Below are 25,818 nucleotides of genomic sequence, written 5' to 3' on the forward strand. Positions count from 1 at the left end.
AGACCACAATTTCCACCACGTTTGGTTTATTGAAAGCCAGTTCAGACCTCTCTGCACCCTATGACAGGGAACGCTATAATTGCACATGTAGAGGCTTGAGGCATGATGCTGCCATTGGAACAGTTGTTCATGAAAAATAGTCCACAATAAAAAAAAGCAGGACTGAAGCTGATCAAACATATAAAATGAATAAGACTTTGGAAGTTTGGATTATAAAATACATAATATTTATGTTGCCTGATGAGGAAGGTCACAGTGTAGTTATTTGAATTTAATAGTGAATAGCTTGCTTTCAGTAAGAGACAGTGTTTTCACAAAATGACAAAACCATGTCAGCACTTTCCTTCATTTGGAGCAATGAATCAGTTGTGTATAAATAATTTTTAACCCTCACAAAAAGAGTGCATATTACTCTTCAAAGTTGCTTCCCCTTTTCACAAGTGCGTTCATTTCTCTACAAAGCATTTTTCATCAGAGCATGCAAACAGCAATACGTGTATGTATGCAGACACGTGTATGTGAGCTGTCAAGCAGGCTACCCACAGCATTTCATGTCATACATTCAGCTGTTGCTAAGTGTGTGCATGCCGGGGATTTTCTTTCTTTATGCTGTGTATCCGAGGATACAAATTTACAGATGAGTTTTCATCACCTTTTAGAGTTTTGTTTCCAGCCTTGTACAATTTACATGCACCTAAAACTTTGCCATGTATTTAAGCACGTTTTTTTCTTTTTTAATTTTCAGTCCTAGTGCTCTTCCAGAAGAGCAGCCACATTCCAGCTCTCAGTGTGCCCCTCTCAACTGTCTCTCTAAGCCTCCTCCTTACCCCTAATCTTCATATGCAACATAGGAGAAAACGCAAATAGAGTGGACTTCATGCAACAAAGGTTTGGGTTGTTCCCAGCAAGCGGGTAGACAGTCCTGCCTTGTTGCTGCATCGATAAGTCTGGATTCATATCCACTGCTCTGGCAACTGAGGGAAGGTTGAGAAGAAGAACACAAAGCACAGAGCCCAACCTATCGAGAAGACTTTTTATGGTTCCTCTGATTGTATTCAAACTTTACCATCACAACTAAAGTGTAGTGAAATTTAATATCTCAATGGAAATGTTCCTCCCAGCTGCTTGGCTTTACCTCTGAAACAATGAGAGACTTAAGCCAATATTAATAAAGAAAAAGTATGTTACTAAGCCCTACCCTCAAAACCTCTAAGTTCACCATAGGAACCAGTTCAAATTTTTTTTTGTCATTAAGGGTGTGATATTTCCTTCTTACTTTATTTGCACCATAATTTCGTGTTTATAAAATGCAATCTTCTTTTTTTTTTTTTGCAAGAGTTGTATTTAATTATTATTATTATTATTTTTACACAAGCAGAAATAGCTTAAGTGAAGAGTGACTGTGTTAATATTAAACTGAGGCTTGCTGTATTGGCCAGCACATGGCCAATTTTTATTGCACAAAAAATGTTGGCAGTGGATTGAATAGAAATGTTAACGATGACTGTATATTTTGCCGCCGCACTGATATTGTTTATGCACTTGTTTTTTAATTCCTATTTCATTAACTTCTGGCTTTGTTTGAGCTTTTCACTGGAAGATCATTATTTAGCCTAAGAAGGAGTTGAGAGGATGATGTATTGATTTGTTTTCCATTTTGCTACATTGCAATTACATTTTTGCATTTCAGACAAGTAGATGAATTGGTGCTGTTTTGTTACTTTCTATTTGGTATTAGAGACAAAAAAATCTAAAACCAGTACAGTGTTGTGTGCTAATTAAAAATGTTTTCCTCCTGCTCCCATATTCAGGATACTAGCTTGAGGCCTTACCCTGAAAGACTAGTTTGAACGGTGAAGTTTCAGATATTCTATGTGAAATATTCTGTGGTGAAATAACTCCTGCAGGTAGGCTTAATGGTGTGGATCAAAGCTAGCAGGACTTCAGTGCATTTTTTCCTTGCCAAAAATCAACAGATACAGAACCTTAGCTCATGTCAGTTTATGACAAATACTCAGGTGATCTACACTACACAGACTCTATTGCAACAGTGCACAGTGCTCCTAGTTGAAGATTCTTTCCTGTAAAAGCTGAATAATCTCTTGGGTTGTTAACATTTTTCTTTCTTTTATTATTATTATTTTTAATAGTGTGTTTCAGAACAAAATCAAGGATAGCAAAATTTACTTTGCACAGTACCTGACAGCAAGGCAAGCTGCTAAGGTGTAACAGTTCAGCACCTCTGGACTTCTCATCTAGTCATTACCTAGGAGAAGTCTTCAGTGCTGCCTACTTGTTGGTAATTAACAGTCCTTGCTCTGTCAGGTGGCCTTAATTTATTTACAGAACAATGGCTTAGATATTTCCATGTCTTTATTCCTTCTCTGCAGTGTAAGTATGACTAACAAGTGGGAAACACAGTGCAGCCTAAGGACAGAGCAGCTGGACAGAAATTGCTGCAGATATGCTTGGAATAATTTTTTCACATTCTGTCAAGAGTCTGAGAAAATAAACTCGGGCTTCTGTTAGGAACAGTGCTTATCAAACGTTATGATACACAGAACATCAGCAGAGGAAAGAATCAGTGACCAATCAGTGTGCCTAACAATTATTATTTCCATGGTACCAGTAATGAAGGTGCTGTAAATAGAAATATTATCTGTAATCAACGGTGTGTATCACTTGTAGCCTTGGCAAAGCAGCTGAGCTATTGTAACAAAACATTCAGAGTCAAAGGCGAAGAACATAGGAACAAACTGACATCAAATTCTGATCAGATTGAACAGACAACACTCGGCAATGTTCTGCTTAGGTTTACCATGCAGTTCATGTGGTTCTTCTCGTATACATTTACATAACTATTTAGTGTCATACTTAACCTACATGTTGTCTTGTCAGAGAAAAGTCAAGTAAAAGTCAGCTCAATCATATTGTTTGACGTGAATATTAGCTGCTATTCTGATTTTTACTAAAAAATAAACAGTAAAACCATTTTTGTCAGAGGCAGATGCTGCCTCTCCCAACAGCACCTCACAATCCCTGACCTTGCAGACTGGTGTAGGGTGCACTTATCTTCTGAAACAGTGGTGATATGTCTTTGACCAATAAGGAATATTGTTGAGAGTTAAGCAGACAAAGGATTTGCGTTGCACATTGAATAGTTACTGCAGGCTGTACTTGGAATAGATTCTCCTATTTTCATATCCAAATCAAACATATTCCCTGAATCTTAGTTAAACAGGAGTTCAGTGAAATACATTTCTTTTCTATATAGATATGAATATATTGGAAAAAAATGTTGTAGTGGAATGTTTGTTTGGTAATGTATTTGTTTCCAATTGTGATTTGCAGAACAACTTCGGGAAATTGAAACGTACTGGTATCTCCATGTTGATCAAGAGTTATGAAACAGCATTAAATGGTATAGAAATTGTGGCCCTGTTTTATAGAACTAAGTGGGTTTATTAAATTTTTTATCCTCTTAAGCTTTAAATTCTTCATTTCTAAGTTTTCAATTTACATTTTTTAATATGTAATAAAGCAAGTAAATGTTGGAAATTTAAGAGAACTAGAAACAAAACGATTTAAATGTACAAATGGCTGTAGTTATTGCATTGTAAGTTATGAAACTGTGTAGGTCCCTGGGGACAACTTTTGTCAGTTAACCAGTACAAAATAAAATGCATATCTTGAACTTGAGATGATAAACTCTTCTTTTTTTATGTAGTGATTGATAGCATGCAACTTTGTGAACTATTTTATAGGAGATATTTACATACAGCCTTTTTTTTTCATTAAAAAAATATGCTTTGCCCATTTAAAATTAATGTATGGTGGGGTGTTATCCATTCTGAAAGAGTAAATAAAAAGGATATGTATGTTTTCCAGTGGTTGGTTGAGCGTGCTCAGAAATGCTGTAATGTGTCCTACACGGGGAGGAAGCAGTTCAAATTGTGCTCTGATTTTCATATCTGAAATGAAGCTTTTGTTCTCTGTGATGGCTTTGAAATTTCTTTGGATTTGAAACACTGTTTTCATTTCACTGCTGTAGTGAACAAAGTTTTCATTGTTCAGAGAAATGGTACAATTCTGGAAATGCAGTTTATAGGATATGTGTGGAAAAGAAAAAAAAAAGATGGAAATATAAGGGGGTGGGAGATGAATAAATAAATATTAATTGTAAGATGCAATATTATGGAAAATATATTTTCTATCAGAAGGTTAATGGAGGCTTTTACAGAAATAGGAACTACTATAATTTCTCATGTTGATTGTGTGGAAGTTTGTGGCTTCAAAGTGGGGGCAACTGGGGTATTCTTTCTGATCGATCTCATTGACAGGTTGGACTTCTGTGCTTGCTCCATCCACATTTTTCATATCAAATTAACGTAAGCATAGCTATACAGTAGATTTCATAGATTGAACTGCAATTAATGTAACACTGCAAGATTTAATGCCAAGATGGCCTTTCATTTTTTGATTAGAAAAGACTGTTGACATGTTTAAGCCATTTGCCATATTTAAGTGTTAACAAAAAGATTATGCTATGAATTACAGTGTCACTTATGAAATGTGACCTCACCTATGGAGGCTGCTCATGCTAGGTATGTTGCAAATACTGCAGTGCAGCTGTTTGTAAAACACTGTCCAGTTCTCATCACACTGCTAACAACACCTGCAAATCTGGGCCCTTGTGATAACTATCTTGTTGTTCAGCGTGCAGTGCCAGTGAGAAGAGTTGCACTGCCATAGTTGGATTGACCACCATTGTCATTGTTATCAGAGTATATTACATGAGTCCTTCTGAGATCTCTTTCCCTACTTCAGTGCAAAATATCCATCGACCTAGGATATATGAAATCTGCCTTTGAAAATAGCAGGCACTGATGTTTTATCTTTGAAGTACGATACTTGCCATTGATACTTCTTTAAAAGTTCCAGTCATCCCTTCAGTTTTCTTCTGCTGCATGTGCAGTGAGTCTGAAAGGAATATCCAGTATTCAGACTTTTCTAACCATTAAGGGTTTTTTGTTTTGTTTAAGTATAATTAAGCATCCTATGGGGAGAAAATAAATAAATAAAAGCAATTGCCTTTCTTAACATCATGTAGCTTTTCCATAGCCATAATTAAGCCAGAAAATTCTTATTTCTTCTGTGATGTACATACTCCTCATATTAATAAGGCAAGGGGACTATCGCCGAGTCTTTGTATTTCATCTTGAGGTGTGTCTTAAAACCTGAGAACTGCTAAGTCAGGGCCAAACCAGTGATGGAGCACCTGGTGAGGGGACCACAGCCAGCCGTGGCAGCACAGGTGAAAGCAATTCACCTGTGTGACCAGAAGGGTTGGAGCCTGGCTTCACCCCTCACTAACCTCATTTAAGGGTGGGCTGCCCTCAGGAGACCTCTGCTCTGAGGTCTCTCCTTTTGGAGTAATTGGCAAGTCCTGATTCTTGAGATGGATATACAAGTCTTTATTTTTTCAACTAGACTGTGATCATCATCCTTTTTTTGGGTAATTTAGAACTGCTTATCTGCTATTGCCTTTCCTTTCAGGATTTTAGTATGTTTCCTGAATTGCCCTTTCATGAAATGTATAATAAAAGGCAAGTGACAAAGTAACAAAAAAGTAAAGGAAAATTCTGATGTTCTGTGATTGATATCAGTGAGCAGGCAGACTCTGGGTGGTAGGGCCCTGTGTTTCAGGGATGTCTTTCCATGAAGCTCCATATTTGTTTAGTTTATCGTTATTTGCTGTGAAAGAAATAGCTGAGAAAAATATGTTTTTATTTTCCCCAGCATTTGTGAGCGAAATTATACAGTAACTTGATTTCAAGAATAGTTTGGAAATCAATGAAAATGATTGATAATTTTTTGAGTAGACTAGTTTGATAGCCGAAATGTTGTTCAATCAAGTGTGAATAAGAAATAAGAGTTATCTAGCTTGTTGGTGTTTGGCTGTTTCTTCTTTCCTGTTCACTGGTATAGCTGAGTGTGCTATGCCAGTGGATAAATTAAGCCTATCTTATTAGTTATTGCCCCATTGGTTTTCAGCCCTATGGTTTGACTGTTAAAGGGTTAATTAACTTGATCCTTTGTAAACAACTTAAATGAAAACTGATGTTTTGTGACTTTTGTAGTCTATTGGATGTTATCTTTTGCATGATGTTCTGTATCTAACGAACCATACAGATTGCTGTGTTCCTTTCACAAGAGTTTTAACATTGGTGGAGTTTGTGACAAATGCAAATTTGTATACTGTACATTTACTGCTGTAGTAACTCAGCTACTCCTACACTGGATTGATGTTATGTTGTCCTGCCTTCTTGGGGTTAAATGATGGAGTACTTCTAGATGGTGAAGAATATAGAAGTATGTATGTCCATTTGTGAAAGACTGAACACTGGAAACTCTTCTTGTTGCTACTTTATGCTGAAAGCAAAAAAAAACAACAACAAAAAAAAAACAGTTAAATAATTCTTGTTTCCAAAAATGCATTGTTTGTTTTTAAAGTTGAAATAATTCCCATGTAATTCCTTGTACTCAATCCTAGATTGATGCCTTGTGAGGGATTCATAAAGTCTGTGCTTGTCCATGTGTAATATGATCATGCAGTCAAATGGTTGGGAAAAACACTCTAGTGCTAAAGACAATTAAAAGAAGCCAGTATGCTGATTCTTACATCTTTATGTTCCAATTAAAAATTACAGTGTAATGCATAAGTGTTCCAGTGAATAAACTGGCCGTTTTTGTTCATTTAACTCCATGCTGTCTGGTCTACTTGTGTTTCTGTCAGTTTGCAATTGCTTGGCTTGGCTTGTGCTTTTAAACTGATTTATATCTTGTAGATCTATAACTGAGTATGGAAAGAGATGTCAGAATGGAAGGAAAGGAAATAAATATCAAAGGAGAAAGGAATCAGAACTGAATCAAAGATGCTTCCTCTGTTTTCTGAGATTGAGGAGATATTACAGTAAAGACTCATTCACCATATATGTCTTCCAGCAATTTTGAGAATTCTCTGAAATGCTCCAGTATCTATATAAGGCCTCAGTTACAAGAATGCTGTGTGAGATGTGAATCTCTACTGTCAGGGAACGGGTAAGCAAAGGAAGTGATAAAATTGGACTAAAATTGGGCTGGGATTGCAGCACACAGTACAGCATGTTCTGGCTGCATTTTAATGTCAGAAACACCTTTTTTGCTTGTCAGAGCACCTGTTTTTGGCAGCAAGTGGACCTTGGCCCTCGCTCCTTCAACATCCAGGCCTGTGGGTGTTTCAGGTGTGTAGTTGTAGCAGGCAGGTGGCTGATACAGTTCCTGTCATGACCTTCAGTGCTCTTAGAGCCCCTGAGGGGCAGCAAATGTGCAACTTCTAGAAACTGGCCTGGAGAAGATCATGCCTCCAAGCCTGCTTGACCTCTGTGGTAGAGGTGATGGGAACTACGGCTGTGGTAAAGGTGTTACGTGGTCATCCTAGCAGAAGCGTGACCGCTTGAAGTAGAATTTTCACCTACCAGCTGTTCTTCCCCCTTTTTTTTTTTAATGAAAAGGTTTTCTGAGAATAAGTAAGAGAGAAGGCAGACTTTTCTTCCTGAGTGCATTTGTTTTGAAAGCAGTTTTGCTGGGTTTTGCTACTTCTGTAGATGTTCTCATGGCTAAGTTGATTTGAGAAACTGCTAACCCTAGTTGTGCCTGCCTTTTTCTCTGAATCATCTCTTCATGTGTTCCTGCAGAGCTCTTGTGGAGGCAATGCTATGAGTAAGGTCAATGAAATGGTCTGAGTTTAAAAAAATGTGTTTTTAATCTAAAAATACCTTACATTTCCACAGAATGTCTGTTATAATGTCTCCCGTGGGAAGAACCTTTACCTCATGTTGTGTAGTGGGAGGTGACTTCTGATGAGCGGACTACTATGTTTCCTGTGGGGAAAAAAAAACCCAACAAAAAAAACATGCTAGATGATAATGGACAAGATCCTGGAACTCAGGTTCCCCATTACTACCACCATATGTTCTTGTTCCTGGCTGGATTCTGCAGCTGTGTTCAGAGAAATGCAGAGTACTCCCAGTTGTGCCCAAAGACAGCAGGAGCCATGGTTCACCTCTCAGTGTTACAGACAACTGGTAGGCCAGCATCAATAAGAATAAGGGTACTAGTAATGAAGAGAGAGATGTCAAAGAGCCTGACATCCGCATCTTTTAGCAGCCTGTGACATGGAGGGTTTTATATATAGAACTAAATACTGAGAAAAATGGAGCTAAAATAGATAAGTATATGTGTGCTGGGAAAAAATATTTGGAATAAAGCCAGATGTGCTAAAAGCACAGGCTCAACTGCTTTCTTCTCAAAGGAGTGTTTGAGTTATTGCCTGAAGGAAAAGTAACATTTTTTCACAAAAATAAGATGTAGTGCTACAGCTGACAACTCAGTAGAAGCTAAATGATCCAGCAAAAAATGTTGATCTTTGCGAGAATGCTTACTTCTCAGTTGGAGCAGTAAATTAGTAAACATACACTTCACTTGTTATTGTTTATAAATTCTCTTGCACAGTTAGGGAGTTATCTAGCTTCACATATAAGTTTGGATGACCGGTTTTAGGGAGAAAAAACAACTTTAAATTGTACGTGACTGAGAAAATGGTATTTGTGGTACAGCTTCATGTAAGAGACTATTTAAAAGGATTAAGAATACAACATGGAAAGCAGTGTGAGTATGGAGTTCCCTTGGAGATAGTACTGGAGATGGTGGAGTCATTGTGGAGGTTTTCAAGCAGTGGGTAGATATGGCACTGAGGGTCACAGTCAGTGGGCACAGTGGTGATGGGCTGACAGTTGGACTAGATTATCTTAGTGGTTTCTTCCAGCATTAATTTTTTTTTGATTCTATGCTATCCTGAATGCAAAAGCGTGAGCCCTATATTTATTTGCCCTCACAGAAAAGGGAAAGGCATATGGTAACTGGAGAAAAAATCTATTGTGTTTATAGCATGCATCTTCTATCAACCTACACTAGACTAAAGTGATTTGTTATAGAGATGGGAAAGCTGTTTCAGAGGCATGCAGCCTTTATAAGCTCAGATGACTTGAGCTGATCCATCCAAGGTAGGTTTTTCTACTAACAACTTATTAGTGTTCTAAGATGAAGTGACAGCTGTCCATCGTGGCTTTATGGCTGCTACCATCAGGCCTTAGAACACAGGGAAGTTACTTTAGAAATCAAGTGGCTTTTGAACTATAACATCCCAAGCTGTCTGGGCAACTTGATTTGCTCCAAGTGAATGGATCTGTCTTCTAGCTCATTGCATTGAAATTTGATTTAAAAACATTTCCAGTCTGGAACAGAGCTCCCCTGAACTTGAGATGGCTTCATCTGCTTTTTGAGTGTTCAGCTGTGTTGAGGAAATGAGAGGATGATGGGCACAATGTGTAGTACCTTGTGCAGTTTGAAGATGTGACTGAGAAGTGCTTTTACAGCTAGTTTGTGACAGATTCAGTCAGTCCCAGTGTAAAATTCAAACAAAAGAATGTAGTGCATACAGATACCAGCAATATCAACGTCTTGCATTACTGAAAGAGGAAATGCCTTTGTGGAGGCACAACTGCTTTCAAAGGCTTCTGTTATCCGAGCCAAATGCGAACTGGCTCCTTTTATCTTCAGAGTATTCTGTGCATGTTAATTAATTCTTGAAACATCTTTGCAAAATGGGTACTGTTATCTCTCACCTGCACGTAGAGAAGTTGAGACTGAGAGGGTGAAAAATATCATTAGTGTTTGAGATGAGCAAAGTTTCTTTACGCCTAACCTTCCACCTCTCTGAATATGTCCCTGCTGCATACACATGAACAGTGAGTGGTTTTTAGATGTGGTCACTAGGTATTGTCAGCAAGGGTTAGGCCCGTGCTACAGAAGCTATGTTGCTCTAACTTTTGGGTTAATTTAGAGCTAGTTCCCTGTCGCTGCAGTACTTGGTATTAATAGATCCTCACTATAAATAGCTGACTTTTAACATCAATGCTCTTGTTTTAATTTCCTTAGACCTACTCCTTCCTTCTGACTGTGTCAGGCCTGTAAACTAAAAAGGCAGTCTGACTCACAAAGCCCAAGATAATAAGACTGCCTAAACATGGGAAAACATTCCTTCCCCATACAATGTTAGTGCAGAAGAATGTGGATGTTATTTTTTCTGGTAGAGAATTTGGGTTTCCTGTAATTTGACAGCATTCTCTTAAAGACTGTGATCAGAATCATGAGTACGTGTCTGTGACTGAGCCCAGATTAAGATTCTGGAATTTCTGAAGTCTCAGTCCATTCTCAGAGCACCCCTCACCCGTGCAGTTATGCTTAGTTCTGTTTACGCTTGAATATAAAAGTGGCACATTTCAGTATTGTGAAGGTATGCCCATTTGCAGCGTATAAAGCCTTGGATGTATACCGCAAAATTTTAAGTATTGAGTTCTAAAATTAGGCAATGTTAGATCTCTGGAGAAAAGGTCTGTTTGCAATGTAAAGTTTCCCAAAAATGTATTGAAAAGTAAAAATACAAATGAAATGCTAGTTTTGAGATTTGGTGTACAATAGAGAATTCACAAATGGGAGAGGACCAACATTTACATCCTTCTCAGAGCCTTTGCTCCAAACAGATATCATCCCAGGCCATGAAGATCCAAGGAGAACATGGAGTGTGGAATGCAGTGAATGAACGTATAAGCGGATGAAGCTAACAGAGGAGCCTTCAAATGCAGCAACATCTTTGAAGTCCTGTTTAAATTTGTTACTAATTACTGAAGTGTGCTGAGACTCCTGTGCATCTACGTATGCCTCATTAGCTGAAATCTGAAGTACCTGGAAGCTTGGTTTGTACAATTAGGGACAGACACAAAGCTCAGGGAGTGTTGCAGCATTGAGTGTGTTACATTTTCTTCTAGATCTGGAACTAAAAGTTTTGCCTTCCCTTTCATGTTTGATCAGCCTGTTGCTTCCCTAGGTGTTGACCCACTAAAGAGAATGGAATCATTTTGCTTTACTGCTAAAGCATTCATAGGGGCAAGGGCATCATTTAATGTATTCAGAACTTTAACAGCACATGACTATGGATTTGGGGTGTGTGATATAATTTACAGAGCTTTTGTTCTTGTCCTGGGAATTAGACACTATTCCAATGTCTCAAGTGAAGAATTTATACTATGGTGGGTTTTTTTAAATGCTCTCCATAGCTGCTATCAGGTCTCGCTGCAGAAGGAAAGAAGAAACAGAGTGACTTTTTCTCAAGCATGCCTTGTCTTCTCCCTCCCTTTTACTGAAATAACCTTCCAGAAGATTGTTTTCATCTGTAGTTAATCTAAATCAAAACTAAAGTACTGTTGCTAATGGTATCTGAATATCTGATACTAAATGGATAGTGGGAAATAAATTTAATTAATCCATGGTGGTGATAATGAAGAATATTCTGAGACCTCTAAAAGCAAATTAGTCCTTGTTACGGGCATGCCACTCCGAAAGATTTGTCTAACAAAACTAATTAAGTTGTAATTACCCCTCTAAGCAGCAATCCTTCAGTAGAATTAAGGGATATATGTGATTCCCTTACCTCAGTGTGATTTCTGCAAACTCCAAGAATTTGTTTACAATAGAATACACATCCTCTTCTTTTGCTGCACAGAAATGACACAATTAGCTTGGAGGCTGAATAGAGCAGGAATGTTTCTTCCTTTAATTGTCCCAATGCTTCTGTCACAGAGCTACCCGTCAGCATACATCTGGTGGTCTCCTGTGCAGTAGAGAAGGAAACCCTAGCTGTAAGGGCTCAATAGGGTTCTTAATGAAGGCGGCTGGAAGCTGACAAATCCTGCTGCTGGTTGGTCCTCAGTGACTACCTTTGCTAGGGCACAAGATGACAACAGGACACTGTTCAAATAGGACTTCTGCCTTCACACAGTCAAATAGGACAAAACAGGAGAGCTGTATTAAGATGTTAGTGACTGGGCTAAATTAAATTGTCGTAGCTTTTCTTCTGATGGCAACCTACCCATCCTCTTTTTGTTCCAGCAGTAAATACCTCGGATTTGGCTACAATTTCCTGGAGTACCTGTTATGGCTTACTTCTCACGTGTGGCTCCTAATTCACATTGACTCTTCAGCTACTTCTCACGTAGAAGTAAAACCAGTCCTAAGAGATGCTGTGTGCTGCAATTTGTGCTGGGGAGTAAATATTAAACAGCTGGGAGTATTTTTTGACATAAGCCTCCATAATGCTGTAAATCCAGCTTCCCCTTGTTACGACACACACGCTGGGTGCTGCGCAGGGAACAAGTGCAAGGCTCTAGTCCTTCTAACCTTTGTAAACCATTCACCAGACTAAGATGGAGTCAACAGCTCAGGATGAAATCCACTTTATGTCCTTGAAGTCTGGATTCTGTGTTTGCCTGCTGATTTAACTGAGGCTTAGTAACTCCCTTGTGCTTGCTTGTTCTGTGTATCTCTGTTGCACATACTGCAGCTACTTTGTGCATTATGCTGTTGCTGCAGCCATCAGAAGAGAGTTTTCATTTGGAATGTGCATGAGGGCCTGAGGTGCACGAGGTTCTTCTTTAATTAGCATCCTACTCTATCTTCTGGCACCTTGGTTCTTGTATTCATTTTACTGCTGGCAGAACGGGTTTGAATCTTCAGTTCACAGAGGATGCAAGATACATAATGAGCTGTTCCCTGGCTTAGGCAGGGCTTTGTAAGAATATATTATCTATACTATAAGCTGCATTTGAATCGTGGAATCATGGAATGGTTTGTGTTGGAAGGGGCCTTTAAGATCATCTAGTTCCAGCCCCTTTGTTACAGGTAGGGATACTTTCCTCTAGACCAGATTGCTCAAAGCCCCATCCAGCCTGGCTTTGAATGCTTCCAGGGAAGGGGCATCCACAACCTCACTGAGAAACCTGCTCCAGTGTCTGACTACCCTCACAATAAAGAATTTCTTCCTAGTACCTACTCTAAATCTGCTCTCTTCCAGTTTAAAGGCATTTCCCCTCATCCTGTCACTACCTGCCCCTTTAAGAATTCCCTCCCCATCTTTCCCGTAGGCCTCTTTCAGGTACTTGGAAGGTCACTATAATATCTCCTTGGAGCCTTCTGTTCTCCAGGCTGAAGAGCCCCAGCTCTCTCAGCCTGTCCTCAAAGGGGAGGTGCTCCAGCCCTCCTCTTGGTGGCCCTCCTCTGGACCTGCTCTAACAACTCTACATCCTTCTTGTGTGGGAGGCCCCAGAACTGGACACTACCCCAGGTGCGGTCTCGTGAGAGCGGAGTAGAGGGGCAGATTAATTTTTAGTTCATATCCAACAGACAATAGTGTTTTTTTCTGTCAAATCTCAGTGAAGGTACTGTCCACATCAGCCCTAAATAAGCTGTGTTGTGTAATGCTTTGAAGCACACTGTCATTTCTGTGAGGTGCCAAGTCAATGTGTATTCTTTCTCAGGGTGTCGATTAATGCTCTAAAAATGCTGCTACACAGATATTCTAAAAGTTATAGCATGAGGAAGTACTCAGAAACTGAAGCTAGAGAAGAGATAAACAGGGAAGCTAGATAAACACCCGTGTTACAGTGAAAATCTGAAAATAAAGGTAAACTCTAGCAGAGAAAAGGGAAATTGACTGGACACAGCAAAAGAAAAAGTCTCATGTAAGCAACCAAATCAAGTCTTCTGCAGGTTGTTTTCATTAGGAGAAGTAAAGGTTGGCACAAAGAAATATACTAAGAGGGCAACATCTTGCATACAAATGACGTATTTAATACACTAAGGAAAAAACTGCCTGTTTTCCAGAATGCTGTGGTGATTCAGCAGCATAAGTGATTTCAAGTCTTTCATTTGCCAGAAGTGCTCTTTTTTTGTGTGTGTGTGTGGGGGGGCTAAAACTTGTCACCTTCTGCACCTCTATGGACTTCCACAGGGTTCCTTTTGTACTTCCCACATGCAAATAGGAATAATTACATCTGTTTTCCACTACTGCATTTCTCACCACCCTCACAGAAAGATTTTGAGCCAGATGGCCTAGCTATAGCCCACACTCAAATGAGGCTTAGCAGTGGCTTACTGGTTAACTCTTTTGCCATATAGCAAAGTGGTCTGTGATACTTCCCACGTATTGCCTAGGATGGGTGGTACAATGCAGGTGGACCTCTTAGTTGGGTTGTGTCACATATTTTAAGCAGAATTGGCAGCACTGTCTGTGGTTGAGCTAACCTAGTGTTTTCTGTCCTCAGATCCTGTTTCCTATCATCACTAAATTTTTGATCTTTCAGGGTGAAGTTTTTAAAGGTAGCATCTCTGACTTCCTATGCTTAGAAAGGTGTTGTTCCTCTTGCTGACGTTGCAAAAGTCCCGCTGTCTCTCTACAGAGACGAAGAACACGTGAGACTGAGAGCAGTGCATAAGGAAAAAAGAAGGGCACGCCAGGAGGGCAGGCCAGCTGTTGCCAGGGGAAAGAAGGCAGAATGGACGTGCTGCTGGCGTACAGCAGCTCAGAGCCAGCTTCAACCAGCTGGCCCAGGTCTGTGCTGCAGCTAACTGAGGGGAGGAGAGACAGCCAGCTGCTGTGAGAAGCTTGGACTGAACTGCAAATGCTCTAAAATTACCACAGATTCACTGTCAGAATGACTTTCTTCTATCATTGACTGTCACCTCACTGCTCAGTGTCCTGCTAAAGAACGATCTTCTCAAGAAAATGAGCTTGTGGCTGATCTCCTGATGCTACAGCACAGTTACTGTGATTCTCTGAAGTGACCTTTACTTTCCAGTGACATTGAAATAAGTTACCACTCCCTGATAACATCATAGAAAACAAAATTAACATAGTTCATACTATTTGGGTAGGATTTCTGGAGTGGGTGTGTTTGTCCTTGCTTTTTTTCTGTTTTCCTTCTAGGAGCAGAACTCCATATTTAAAGAGGCAAGTACAAGATTTGATAATAAGTGATAATTATGCCTAGCTAATGATTGAGCAATCAGCAATACTTGGGTTGAAGTCAGTTCAGTTATTGTACATAAGAGAAACAGAGAAATGTCTTCCATTTTCATCCTGCTTTCATTCTCAGAGACTACTGTTTTGTATTCTGTTGCTGTACTGCCATCTTGGACAACTTTGAACAAATAACTTCTCCCTTTAGTGCCTCATTTCCTTCCCTGTCAAATAAGGCTGATCCTTGCCTCCTTGGCGAAGTGCTTTGGGAAATAGTAATGAGAAATTCTCTGCCTCTCTTTCCTTGCCATGCTTTAATCAGTAGTCATGAAGACTACCCAGTGCTCAGTGTTCTGATGAAGAAGTGTGCGCCATCATTCTCCAACAAGATTCTTATCTGCACAAGTTAATGATTGATCCACGGTGCACACCCATTAGCTGTACATAGTTTAGAAGAATGTGTCACTCTTCTGCCAGAAGGAATTCAGTCTGTGTACTTTACGAAGAAATGCTCTTCATGACACATATACATTCATCTCCATATTACCAGCCCATGTCAGGTAACTGAGGTCAGGAAATAAATCAGTCTTTTACCTCTGAGTCATAGCTTTTCTTTATATGTTTGCAAAAGGAAAACCCAGCATTCACAAGAACACAAAATCTGGGAGGTGATCTGACCAGTTCATTTCTGTTGGGAGTGAAAGAGGGGACTATCAGATATTGACCTACTTTAGAAGATAATGATTTCATTGAGGCCAAAACTAAGCAAGCTCCTGATAGACCCAAAGGCTCTCATCCTGCACACAGTAGCCTGTGGTTATCCAGTCACAGGTGGCAAAAGTACAGATGTTCTTCCTCCAAGCACCATGTCGCAATTAAGCAGAAGAAAGGAAGCTTTCCTGTTGCAGGTAAGTGAACCTAAACCCAGGTCTCACAAAAGCAGAGCTGCTTTTAGGTTGGATATTAGGAAAAATTTCTTCTCAGAGACAGTGGTGCTGTGCTGGCACAGGCTGCCCAGGGAGGCGGTGGAGTCACCGCTCCTGGAGATGTTCAAGAACTGCGTGGATATGGCACTGAGGGATGTGGTCAGCAGGCATGATTTGGGGTTGGACTAGATTATTCTATTTCTCATTTCCAACCTGAGGGAATCTATGACTCTTGATGCTTAACATTTACAGCGAGAGGGAACAGCCTTGGCCTGAACGAGCCCCATTAATTGGAATTACTATCGATGCAAGTATTGCAGATCTGTCCCTGGCATCAAAACTTGCTTTTGAGTGATCAATGTCTTTAAGAATATTCTCATTGGAAGAAGGGTAATGTGTTCTGGCCAATTTCTTCCACATACACTGCTAAAGGCAATCCTAAGCCTCCTTCCAGACAAAGCAGTTCGGAGTTGAACGGTGACAGAAGACAGCGCACGGTGAGGAGAAACAAACAGAAGTAACACGAGGAGGTGGGCCGAGGAAGGCCGGGAGGAAGCAGCGCAGGTGCCTCAACTTCCTCGTGGGAGAGCCGTGTGGCGGCAGCGGGCAGGGCAGGGCCGGGCAGGGCAGGGCCGGGCAGGGCCGGGCCGGGCAGGGCCGGGCCGGAGGAGGAAAGGGGCGGGGAGCGGAGTGTTGGGCAGGTGAGGGCCGGCGCTGGAGGCGGACGCTCCCCCAGCGCGATGCGGGTCCCGCCGGGCGCCGGGCGGGAGACGCGCTGAGCTTCTCACTCTGCCAACCCCTCTCTCCCTGCCTTCCCCTCCCGCCCCGAGGATGAGCGGAGCGGACGGCATCAACTTCAGGCGGGCGGCCATCCGCAGGAAATCCACCCCGGGCATCGGCTTCGTTCCCAACGGAGCGGCGCTCTCCTGCCCCGCCGGCGCCCCGAGGGGAGAGCCCGCCAGGGGCGAGCCCGCAGGTAATGACGGCTTCGGCCGTTCGCGGCGTTCGTTACGTCGGTACCCTCGGGCTGTGGGAACCGTGGGGCAGCACCGGGCCCCGCCCCGACGCCGCCACCTTCGCCCTGCGGCGGCTGCGGGACCTGTCGTGCTCCGCGGGCCGTGAGTGTCGGCTCAGGGTTGCCGTGCGTCCCCTCCCGGCCTTACTGTCAAAACGAGCTCTTGGCAAACGCGTTGCTGGAGGGAGTTTCATGAAGTTTTGGCTCAGGATGGAGTTGACGCGTGAAGCTGTGCGTGTGGACCGTGTGGTCGCGTGATGTGGCAGCTGTGCGAGCTCAGCCAGCGTGATTCGGGCGGTTTGGTGGGTGTGGGACGTCGGAGTGGTCAAAACAGAGCATGAAATGGACTACAGACACCTGTTGTGAATGCACTGTAGGGGAGGGGATGCTGTCTCTTCATGAACCCCCAGGCAAGAGGCGTGGTGATATGAGTATGCACAAAGAAGAGACTGTCACAGAGCTTTTTCAGCATTAGTGGGTAACGATGTTGGCAGTGCGCATAAATATGTTTGCGGGGCAGTTTTGTTTCAACGGCTACAGCTGTGTGTTTACATGTGGAAACTGGCCTTCACAGCTGGTTTTATAGTGTGGGGGCTTAATGGATTTCAGCCTCCTGTAACATGGAACGGAACTGGAACCCTGTCTTCTGTGTTAGTTCATATTTCATATTTTAGTTCATATTTCTGGTGAAAACCAGGCTTTTGAATCACTGTCATAAAATCAGTTGAGTCAAGGAGGGGCCTAGTCCAACCCCCCTGCAGTGAACAGGGACACCCACAGCTCAATCAGGTTGCTCAGAGCCCTGTCCAACCTGACCTCAAGTGTCTCCATGGATGGGGCATTCACCACATCTCTGGGCAACCTGTGCCAGTGCCTCAGAACCCTTACCGTAAGAAACCTTTTCCTTAAATCCAGTATAAATCTCCCCTCTTTTAGTTTGAAACCATTTCCCCTTGTCCTGGCCCTGATAAAGGGACTGTCCTTTTCGTTTCTGAAGCTCCCCTTTAGATACTGAAAGGCTGCTATCAGGTCTCTCTAGAACCTTCTGTAGGCAGAACAGCCCCATACGCTTATCATTACCCCAGATTCTTGGACAGCAATTCCACACTCATCTACAACCCTTTCTGGTTGCTCTTTTTTTCTGTGCACACACTGAACTTACAGGTGATTGGTACTTATTAACATGCAATGCGTGCATAGCGTGTTCATAGAAAGCTCTTGTGGCTTTCGGGTAGCAGCAGGGTTGTGGAGGTTGTGACAAGAACAACATGCTGCTTATCAGGTGTCCCTGCATTTTGATAACAAATATCAGAGTACTTTCCAGAACCACAGTTGATATATATGATTGTAGTATGAAAAAAATCACAAAACGGAGATGAAGAAATGATATCTGAAAACATGGGAAATTAAAGAGGAATCTCATTGATGATTTTAGCTTTTCTCATGTAAAATATGAAATAAAAATGGAATTATTTAATCCATAATCCACTTCTGGTAGAAAATGCTGTTAAGAAACCTTGTGTATACAAGCAATTTCTTTTCTCTTACTGGGTCTTTAAATTTTTATCAGCATCTCTGTTTAGTGGTGACCACTGCAGCATGTGCTCCAGCACACTGTAACCCTGAGACAGTTTCATAGCCTTGCTTTCTCTTTGTTAACAGAATATGACCTGCTTTTGCTGCTGCTAAGTGATTTATGATTCTTGCCTCAATTCTGCAAGTACAAACTTTAATTCCCAGATGCAACATAAACCAGAGTGTGTTCTTTCTTCTATCAAAACTGCAGTGATCTCTGAGAACAATGGTTAATACTGTGTCAACTCCAGGAGTTGAACTCAGTGATTCCCATGGGTTCCTTCCAATAAAAAATAAATCCAATGCTTGCATTTTCTTTTCCAGCTTATAAAACACAGAGTGGATTTTAAGAGGCCTTCTAATGCAGGAGTATGCCTTTGACTTGCTTGAAATCCTTTCTAGAGGGAAGGAGTTACTGTCACCCATGCATCTTCTTTTTCTTCACCAAGTGTGAAATACAAGAGTTACTTATCTTACGCCTGAGGGCTGGACTCAATAGTTGTTTGAGATCCATGTCTGACAATCAACTGAAGAAACTGGTCGTATGGCATACTTTTGCTTATAAATAATTTGGAAAAAAAAACAACTCTGAGTTTTGTATGTTGTACACTCACCAAAACTCCTCAGATTCATAAATTCTGTGTTAATTATTAAGAAGACATAATACTTAATGCAGCTCCTTTACGTGTAAGAGTTTCCTCAACAGCCCTTGACATTGGCGTGGTGAAGAAGGGAATATTACAGGTTTTCTGTTCTGGGAGATAAGGTCCAGAAGTACTTCTGTTCTTGGTCTTGTCTTGGGAACACTTTCACTGCTGAAGTGGCTACTCAAGTAGTATGTTATGGCATCAGACTTCTGTTGTGTATTGCAGTCTAAGTGTCCAATCTCTATGGGAAATATCTTTTTCCTCTTGAACATACCACGGTCCAAGTCATTTAGGTTCACTGTCATGAAAATTGCAATTGAATTCTACCAGTGTTGATGCTTGAAAAAGATTGGTGTGTTTAACTACCCTCAGGATCAAGTGAAAATGTATTCCTTTTAGAAGTTGACATCAATTTGAAGGCCTGGATGAAAGAGTGCTTGAATCTTCAGAGATGTCTTGAGATGGTTGCAAAATGTCAAGGTTGATATATAGAGACAGATCTTAGAAGAACTTTCTGTGGAATAGCATGATTAATAATCCATTTTGATGGGAATAACTAATGGGATTTTTTTTTCCTGCTGTGTGGGAGTTCAGAGTTGATACTAACTGAAGCAAATATGTACTTCAAAAGCAAGCGTGTACTTTAACTCCAAATCACATGTCTGCCAAGAGTTAGGTGTAGGCTGCCGTTGCTTGCTCAGCACTTTTCACAGGCCAATAGTTCTTCAGAGTGTGAACCTGACAGCACTTTGTTGCTGCATTGGATTAAACTGCCAGAGGGCTGTATATCCACTGAGTTAACTTAATTTAGCTGTGTAGGGAAGGCTGTTCAGAATGTGAGGGTGCAGTAACTTGCTTTTGCAGCAGTAAATAGCTTCTGATATCACTGTGTTTGCCTCTGTCTTTGCTACATATTGACTACGTTCATTTCCTGTGAAATGCAAGTCTTGTACCAGTTCCTTGGCTTTGTTCACTTAAGTGCAAATTGACACCCTTTCTGGACTGCTTTTTCCATTCCATTTTATCTAAATACATGGCTGCTGGCACTGTACTCCATGTTGGCAGTCTCAGACACTGCAGCATGGGTCTTGGGGAGCTGAAATAATTTGCATTCAGAAAAGCATTCACTGCAGCAAGGTATCTGCAAACACTGACAGGGAAAAGGGAAAAGAAATCCCTGCTCTTGTCGTTGTATCCCTGCCTGTTAACTTGATATGATTATATGGGATTATGTTAATAAAACTGCATCAGTCTTTGGGGTTACCTTTTTGCACTGGGAGTTAGCTAAATGAGAATGTAGCACCATCCTATTCTAGTCTATGAAAAATGTCTTTTGTGTTCTGGGGCTCATTTGTTAAAAATTTGCCCTGCCTCATTGTTTTTTACTGTTGCTGGTTTTGTTCCATTTTTATTTTTGAAAATAATTAACTGATTAACTTTGGACTGTCGTTCCCCTTGCTCCTGGCTCTGTGTTACTCACTGCCTGTTATTGACTCAGTCTGCAGTGACTGTACAGTGAGTTCAGGGAAAGCCTTTATGGTTATGAGGACTAATCTAAGCAGGGTGCATCTAGGATCCCTAGATGCATTAGAGGTACGTCTGTGAAGGAGAACTAACTGCCTTCTGTGCTTTCTTGCTAAGTGCAGGATTTGTGAAAGTTTTCTAAAGTTGATACATCTCAAGGAGAGATGATACTTGAAAATATGGAGAATGGAGGACAAGTATTCAGGAATTTGCTTTTAAATATTCCCTTCCCTGTGAAAGATGAGGGAATGTGAAGTATAAAAACACTGCTTTATGCAGAACTTCAGTGGAAATACATTAGCTATTAAATTTGCCTCTTTGCTGTTATTAGACAACTTCCTGTGTCTGCAGGACAAATTGATACCGTGTACCTCCTATTGGAGCAAATGTGTTGTGTGGAAGGAGGCAGGAAATGGAACTTAGTTCCTGAATATAATTTTACTGTTTTCTGATTCTTTTCTCCTTTTCTTCTCCAAATATTTAGGATCAAGATCTCCCTTTGGGGACAGCAAGAGTGTACAGTTTAGTTTGCAGACTATCAGGAAGGTTGCCTGTATGTGTGTTTTGGGTTGGTTGGTGTGGCTATGTAGCTTTTGCCAAGCAACACCTGCTTTACCCAGTAATTGTCGTTCTTGTAATACTGACTTCCTGGAGATCAGGATTAGACTTCTTATTCACAGCTGCTTGACTTGCCAGTGACAAAACCCAACAGTTTCAAAGAAGAATTTGACAAGGATTTGCTAATAGTGTAAGTCTGCTTCTTGCAGGAGAGGCTTCTCTGCAGTGGACCCCAAGAGACATAAATGCTACTAAATGCCATTCTTGAAGTGCTTGAAGGGATAGCTGAAATTAAGAAAATAATAGCTTGCATACATGATCCAAATTAGTCTGTTACGCAAAAGTCACAGGAACAGGTTGTTTTTGCAGATAACTGAATAAGCATAGTTGGGAGAGTTTTGGATTGGTGGGGAACTTGCTCAGTGTCTGTGTTACTTTTGGACGACCAGTAAAGCAGAAAATACTGAAAAAGCAAGCAGCTGATACAGAAAAAATAATGTTTGCCCTTTGGTTGTTATTTTGTCCTTTGTCAGTATCTCTGCTTTTTAAATCTGCTGTTGTCAAACTTTTCACCCACTTTCAAGGGGACAGGCTATCTCATCTCTCAGCATTTCAGGCAAAATCCCATTTAAAGTTGGCCAGTATTTTTATTTGATGTTCGTAAGTACAGTGGGATCTGTGTTACAGCATTTTGACTGCTGTGTCTTGCACTGTTACGTCTTAAAGTAGTGTTACGTATTTGCTGTAGAAGACAAATTATCTTCCCAGAATTAAGAATTTGTCAGAGGGAAAGGAAAAAATATTAATAAAATTTAGAAATAAGAATCTAATGCTTTATTTTTCCCTCATTCCTCTTTTATTGCTCTTAATAGTAGGTACAGTTTGGTAAGAGCATTATCATCAGTTCAATTCTGTAACCAAATTAGTGACTGCAGACCTTGTAGCTAATGTTTTTTTTACTGTGAGGAATACAATGTATTCTGTTAGAGAATGGGGCACTGTATGCAATACTTCTCTTGAACATAAGTCAATCTAGGCTGTATAATTACACTTGTATGCGCATGATGATTTCTTCTATTGCTCTAAATCTGGGAAGAGTGGTTGATATGTGAGAAAGCTGTGCTGCCATTCAGTGAGGCCTGGACAGGATGGGGAGTTGAGCGGAGAAGAACCTGATGAGGTTCAGCAAGGGCAAATGTAGAGTCCTATGCCTGGGGAAGAGGAACCATCTGCATTGGTACACGTGAGGGGCTGACCTGCTGGAAAAGAGCTCTGCAGAGAAGGACCTGGGTGTTCTGGTGGTCAGCAGGCTGACTGTGAGTCAACAGGCCTCATCTGGAGGGCTGAGTCCGGTTCTTGGCTACTAGGTTTGAAAAAGACAGGGAACTTCTAGAGAGAGTCTGGAGGAGGGCCACAAAGATGACTGGGGTGGCTGGAGCATCTCTCTTATGAGCAAGTGGATAGCCCTGGGACTGTTCAGCATGGGTAAGAGATGGCTGAGGGGGATCTTATCAACGCTTATTAATATCTAATGGGCGAAGGTCAGGTGGATGGGCTCAGGCTCTTTTCGGTGTCACAGGACAAGGAGCAGTTGGTGCAAAATGGAACATAGGAAGTACCATGTGAACATGAGGAAAAACTTATTTCCTGCAAGGGTGACAAAGCACTGGAACAGGCTGCCCAGAGAAACTGGAGCATCCTTTTCTGAAGATATTCAAAAGCTGCCTGGACACTTTCCTGCATTTCCTAATTCATTGTAGGAAACCTATTTTAGCATGGGGTTGGACTATGTGATTTCCAGAGGTCCCTTCCAACCCCTACAAGTCTTTGGTTCTGTATTATAAATGTTGCCTTCTGCTCTTGATGGTAGAAGCATCTTAATCAAATGCATAGCTACGGACATCAACAGTCACATGTTCTTCTGACAGAGGGGGTATCCCAGAGCTATAGGTTCATCAGATGCACAGGAAAGCAAAAGGAAGAAGTTGAAAGGGGGATTTCTAATGTTTTTTTTCAAAGCAGCTGCCTTGGAAGTAGCTTTTTAACAGAATTGACTGCAGCAGAATAAAATACTTTTGAAATGAATATGTAGAGGGAAGATTGGGGCTTTGCTGAAATGTTGCTGAATAAAATAAAAATCAGAGATGTTGTCTCAGTGCATAAATACACAACAGTAAGATTATATCAGAAGACATGGGAGAAATGAGTAAAAGCAGAAAAGGAGACAAACTAATTGCTACGGTAGTTTACAAAGCAAGACATTAAAGAAATGTATTTTAATGAGTTTCAAAACAGTTTGCCTCTGATTATACCGAACTTAATAAAATGAAATACTAAATGGATTAAAATCAGAGGCAAAAGGCATGGAGTTAGAAGGTAGTGCAGAGCAAGGGGAATGCGTTAGTTGGTAAGTATTAACGCTAAGCGTGTCACGGGTGTTAATGTCAAATATGTAAAATAGCCTGGAAAGGCAGAAAAACATGGTGGAATTCTAATCTGAGACATAAATTCCTGTGATTTATTCCTGACTTTTGAAGAAACGTTGTCTCAAAGCATAGATGATAACGTGTCAGGATTACAGGTCTAGCCTTCTCCTCATAAATAATTACAGGCACATTCCTCTCTCTCGAACAGATGCCAGTGTGCCCAGATGTTGATGAGCGCTGGAGACAGAAAATGCGCACTAACAATTAAAAAGAATTCAGTCTGATTTAGAGGCGTGATTTCTTCTGGCCTTTTTAAAACTTTGGCTTTTTAAAGTGAAGCGTGTGATCTTTAATTCAGTTTGTCACTGTTATTACCAGGCTTTTCAGCTCCTGTAGCTGTACTCAGCCTTGTACCTGTATAATTACACTGTAACTGCATCCAACTTCTCCATACTTGGAACCTGTGGGGTCTGAGAGGCCTCCTAGTGCTGGAGCTGCACAATGAGACCTGTCTCAGCATTGCTGTGGACACTTGTCCTAGTTACAACCTCTCCCCTCTCACTTAGAGACTCTGCACCAATGGGATTTAATGAAGCTTCTCTGTGATTTCTTCAGGGACCTCACAACACTCGAAACAAAAACCAGTAGATAATTTTCTAAGGACATCTTCAGTACATTTCTTCTATATATATGAGCTATGAGAGATCTAGATTTGGGCAAAACTGCAAACTTGAGTGCAGCTCCTCCTTCTGGTACCTTCTGGAGGTAGAAGAGGAAGGAAAGGAGTACAGAGCTCCTTCTCCCTGTTGTTCCTCTGGACGAGGATCCTGATCCACTGATCTCTTTTCCTTCCAGGGTCTGCCTATTCTTTAAGCACAGCGTGTATGCAGCAGAAGGGTGACTTCTTATTCAAATAGTCTTTATTCTCCATCTGGTCTGAGCTAATGCCTTTTCAATCTCCTAGATTCTCTTCCCAGTGGAAAGCAGTATTTAAAACTGAAAATCAATGTTGAGCCTGCAAGAGATTTTGGAAAAAAAGCTGTAACTGACTCAAATTTTATAATTGTTGGAGTTAATAATATAGTATTTGAAGTCTCTCTTTAAATGTGTTGTCTGTATCAGGATTCGTCAGCTTCTTACAGTGAATAATCGGACTGTTTTTCTTTCCTGTGCTCATATACTGCAGTTCACTGTCTTCTCTGTGGTGCTTCAGTTTCTTAACTGAATATTAATATCCTCATTATTTGTGTTAATGTTAGTAACCAAGTTAAGAAATGAAACTTGCTGGCTAATTATATTCATCTTCAGAACTGGGGATTCAAGAATCAAAACACAGACACTGATACAAGAAAATAATTTGTTTGTTAGAACTGAAAATCTTCTGAGTTCTGTGCAGTTGTGCTGTTTGACCTTCAAATGACTCATGCCAAAATGCCCCTAATTTTAATACGAGCATAGTTTTCATTCCTTTCATTCAGTCTAATGCTAATTCTGGTCATTAAGAAATTGCATTTTGTCTTTGAGAGTGAATTCCTTTTGCATTCTACACATTGTCATGTGGGATAACAGTACTACGGTATTCAAGAAAGAATGCAGGATGACAGATACCTGAGGATGCTCTTCAGAAGCTGGTCATCCTTTATGCGCTCCTTCAATGTCTATGACTTTTTAGCTCTTAAAGAAGTCAGCTTTGATCTCTCTGAAGCAAAAACTAAGTAATTCTCAGATGAAATTGGGATTGCAGGAAAGACTTTATAAAACATTAGATTTTGTGGTATATGTAAATAAAATGAGAACTACAAGGGCTGCTCTGAAAGTGATGCCTCCTATTTTATTATGTTGGCCAGCGACATCAGAGATGGATGTTGGTGGTATGGTAGTAGAGGTTGAACCTTCCCACCAATATTCTGTTGCATTTTGTTGCCACGTGACTGAATGTTTATGGAGAGCAGACAGAGGATATGAGCACAGTAGGACGGTGGGTGGTACCTTTCAGCATCATGAACAGTTGGTCATCTGCACTGGTGCAGACACTTAGAAGCACAGCATGCAGGCTCTTTTTCATTGCTGGTGAAAATACAGAGCAAACAGTGGTTACAGTGTTGAAAAATAGCGTTCTGTGGCTGAGAATTTGCTTTATCAAACAGTGCTATTGTGCTCTTTGTAGCTGTTGCAGATTCATGGAAATAAATAG

At 40.9% G+C, this 25,818-nt stretch overlaps 3 protein-coding genes across 9 annotated transcripts in view; all 3 read left to right on the forward strand.

The window, feature by feature from the left end:
- BICD1 (BICD cargo adaptor 1) overlaps nt 1–3,775 on the forward strand; it is a 153,233-nt gene extending 149,458 nt beyond the window's left edge. For 3 of the 5 annotated variants that reach the window (XM_065742625.1, XM_065742627.1, XM_065742619.1), the window contains one exon: nt 746–3,775. In XM_065742625.1, the coding sequence (XP_065598697.1) occupies nt 746–833 (88 nt within the window). In that variant the 3' untranslated portion in view covers nt 834–3,775. The remainder of the gene's footprint in view (nt 1–745) is intronic. The other 2 variants (XM_065742622.1, XM_065742620.1) reach the window with 2 other exon arrangements.
- The window catches only part of RESF1 (retroelement silencing factor 1), a 307,071-nt gene that overhangs the window by 222,231 nt on the left and 59,022 nt on the right, over nt 1–25,818 (forward strand). The gene's annotated exons all lie outside the window — the stretch shown is intronic.
- Nucleotides 16,715–25,818, forward strand: part of FGD4 (FYVE, RhoGEF and PH domain containing 4) — a 105,272-nt gene continuing 96,168 nt past the window's right edge. The window contains exon 1 of the mRNA XM_065742645.1: nt 16,715–16,855. The gene's annotated coding sequence lies outside the window, so the exon portion shown is untranslated. The remainder of the gene's footprint in view (nt 16,856–25,818) is intronic.

The sequence above is a fragment of the Cyrtonyx montezumae genome, unplaced genomic scaffold, assembly GCF_038088225.1.
Source record: "Cyrtonyx montezumae isolate F1298 unplaced genomic scaffold, pur_monq_1.0 scaffold_3, whole genome shotgun sequence".
Classification (NCBI taxonomy): domain Eukaryota; kingdom Metazoa; phylum Chordata; class Aves; order Galliformes; family Odontophoridae; genus Cyrtonyx; species Cyrtonyx montezumae.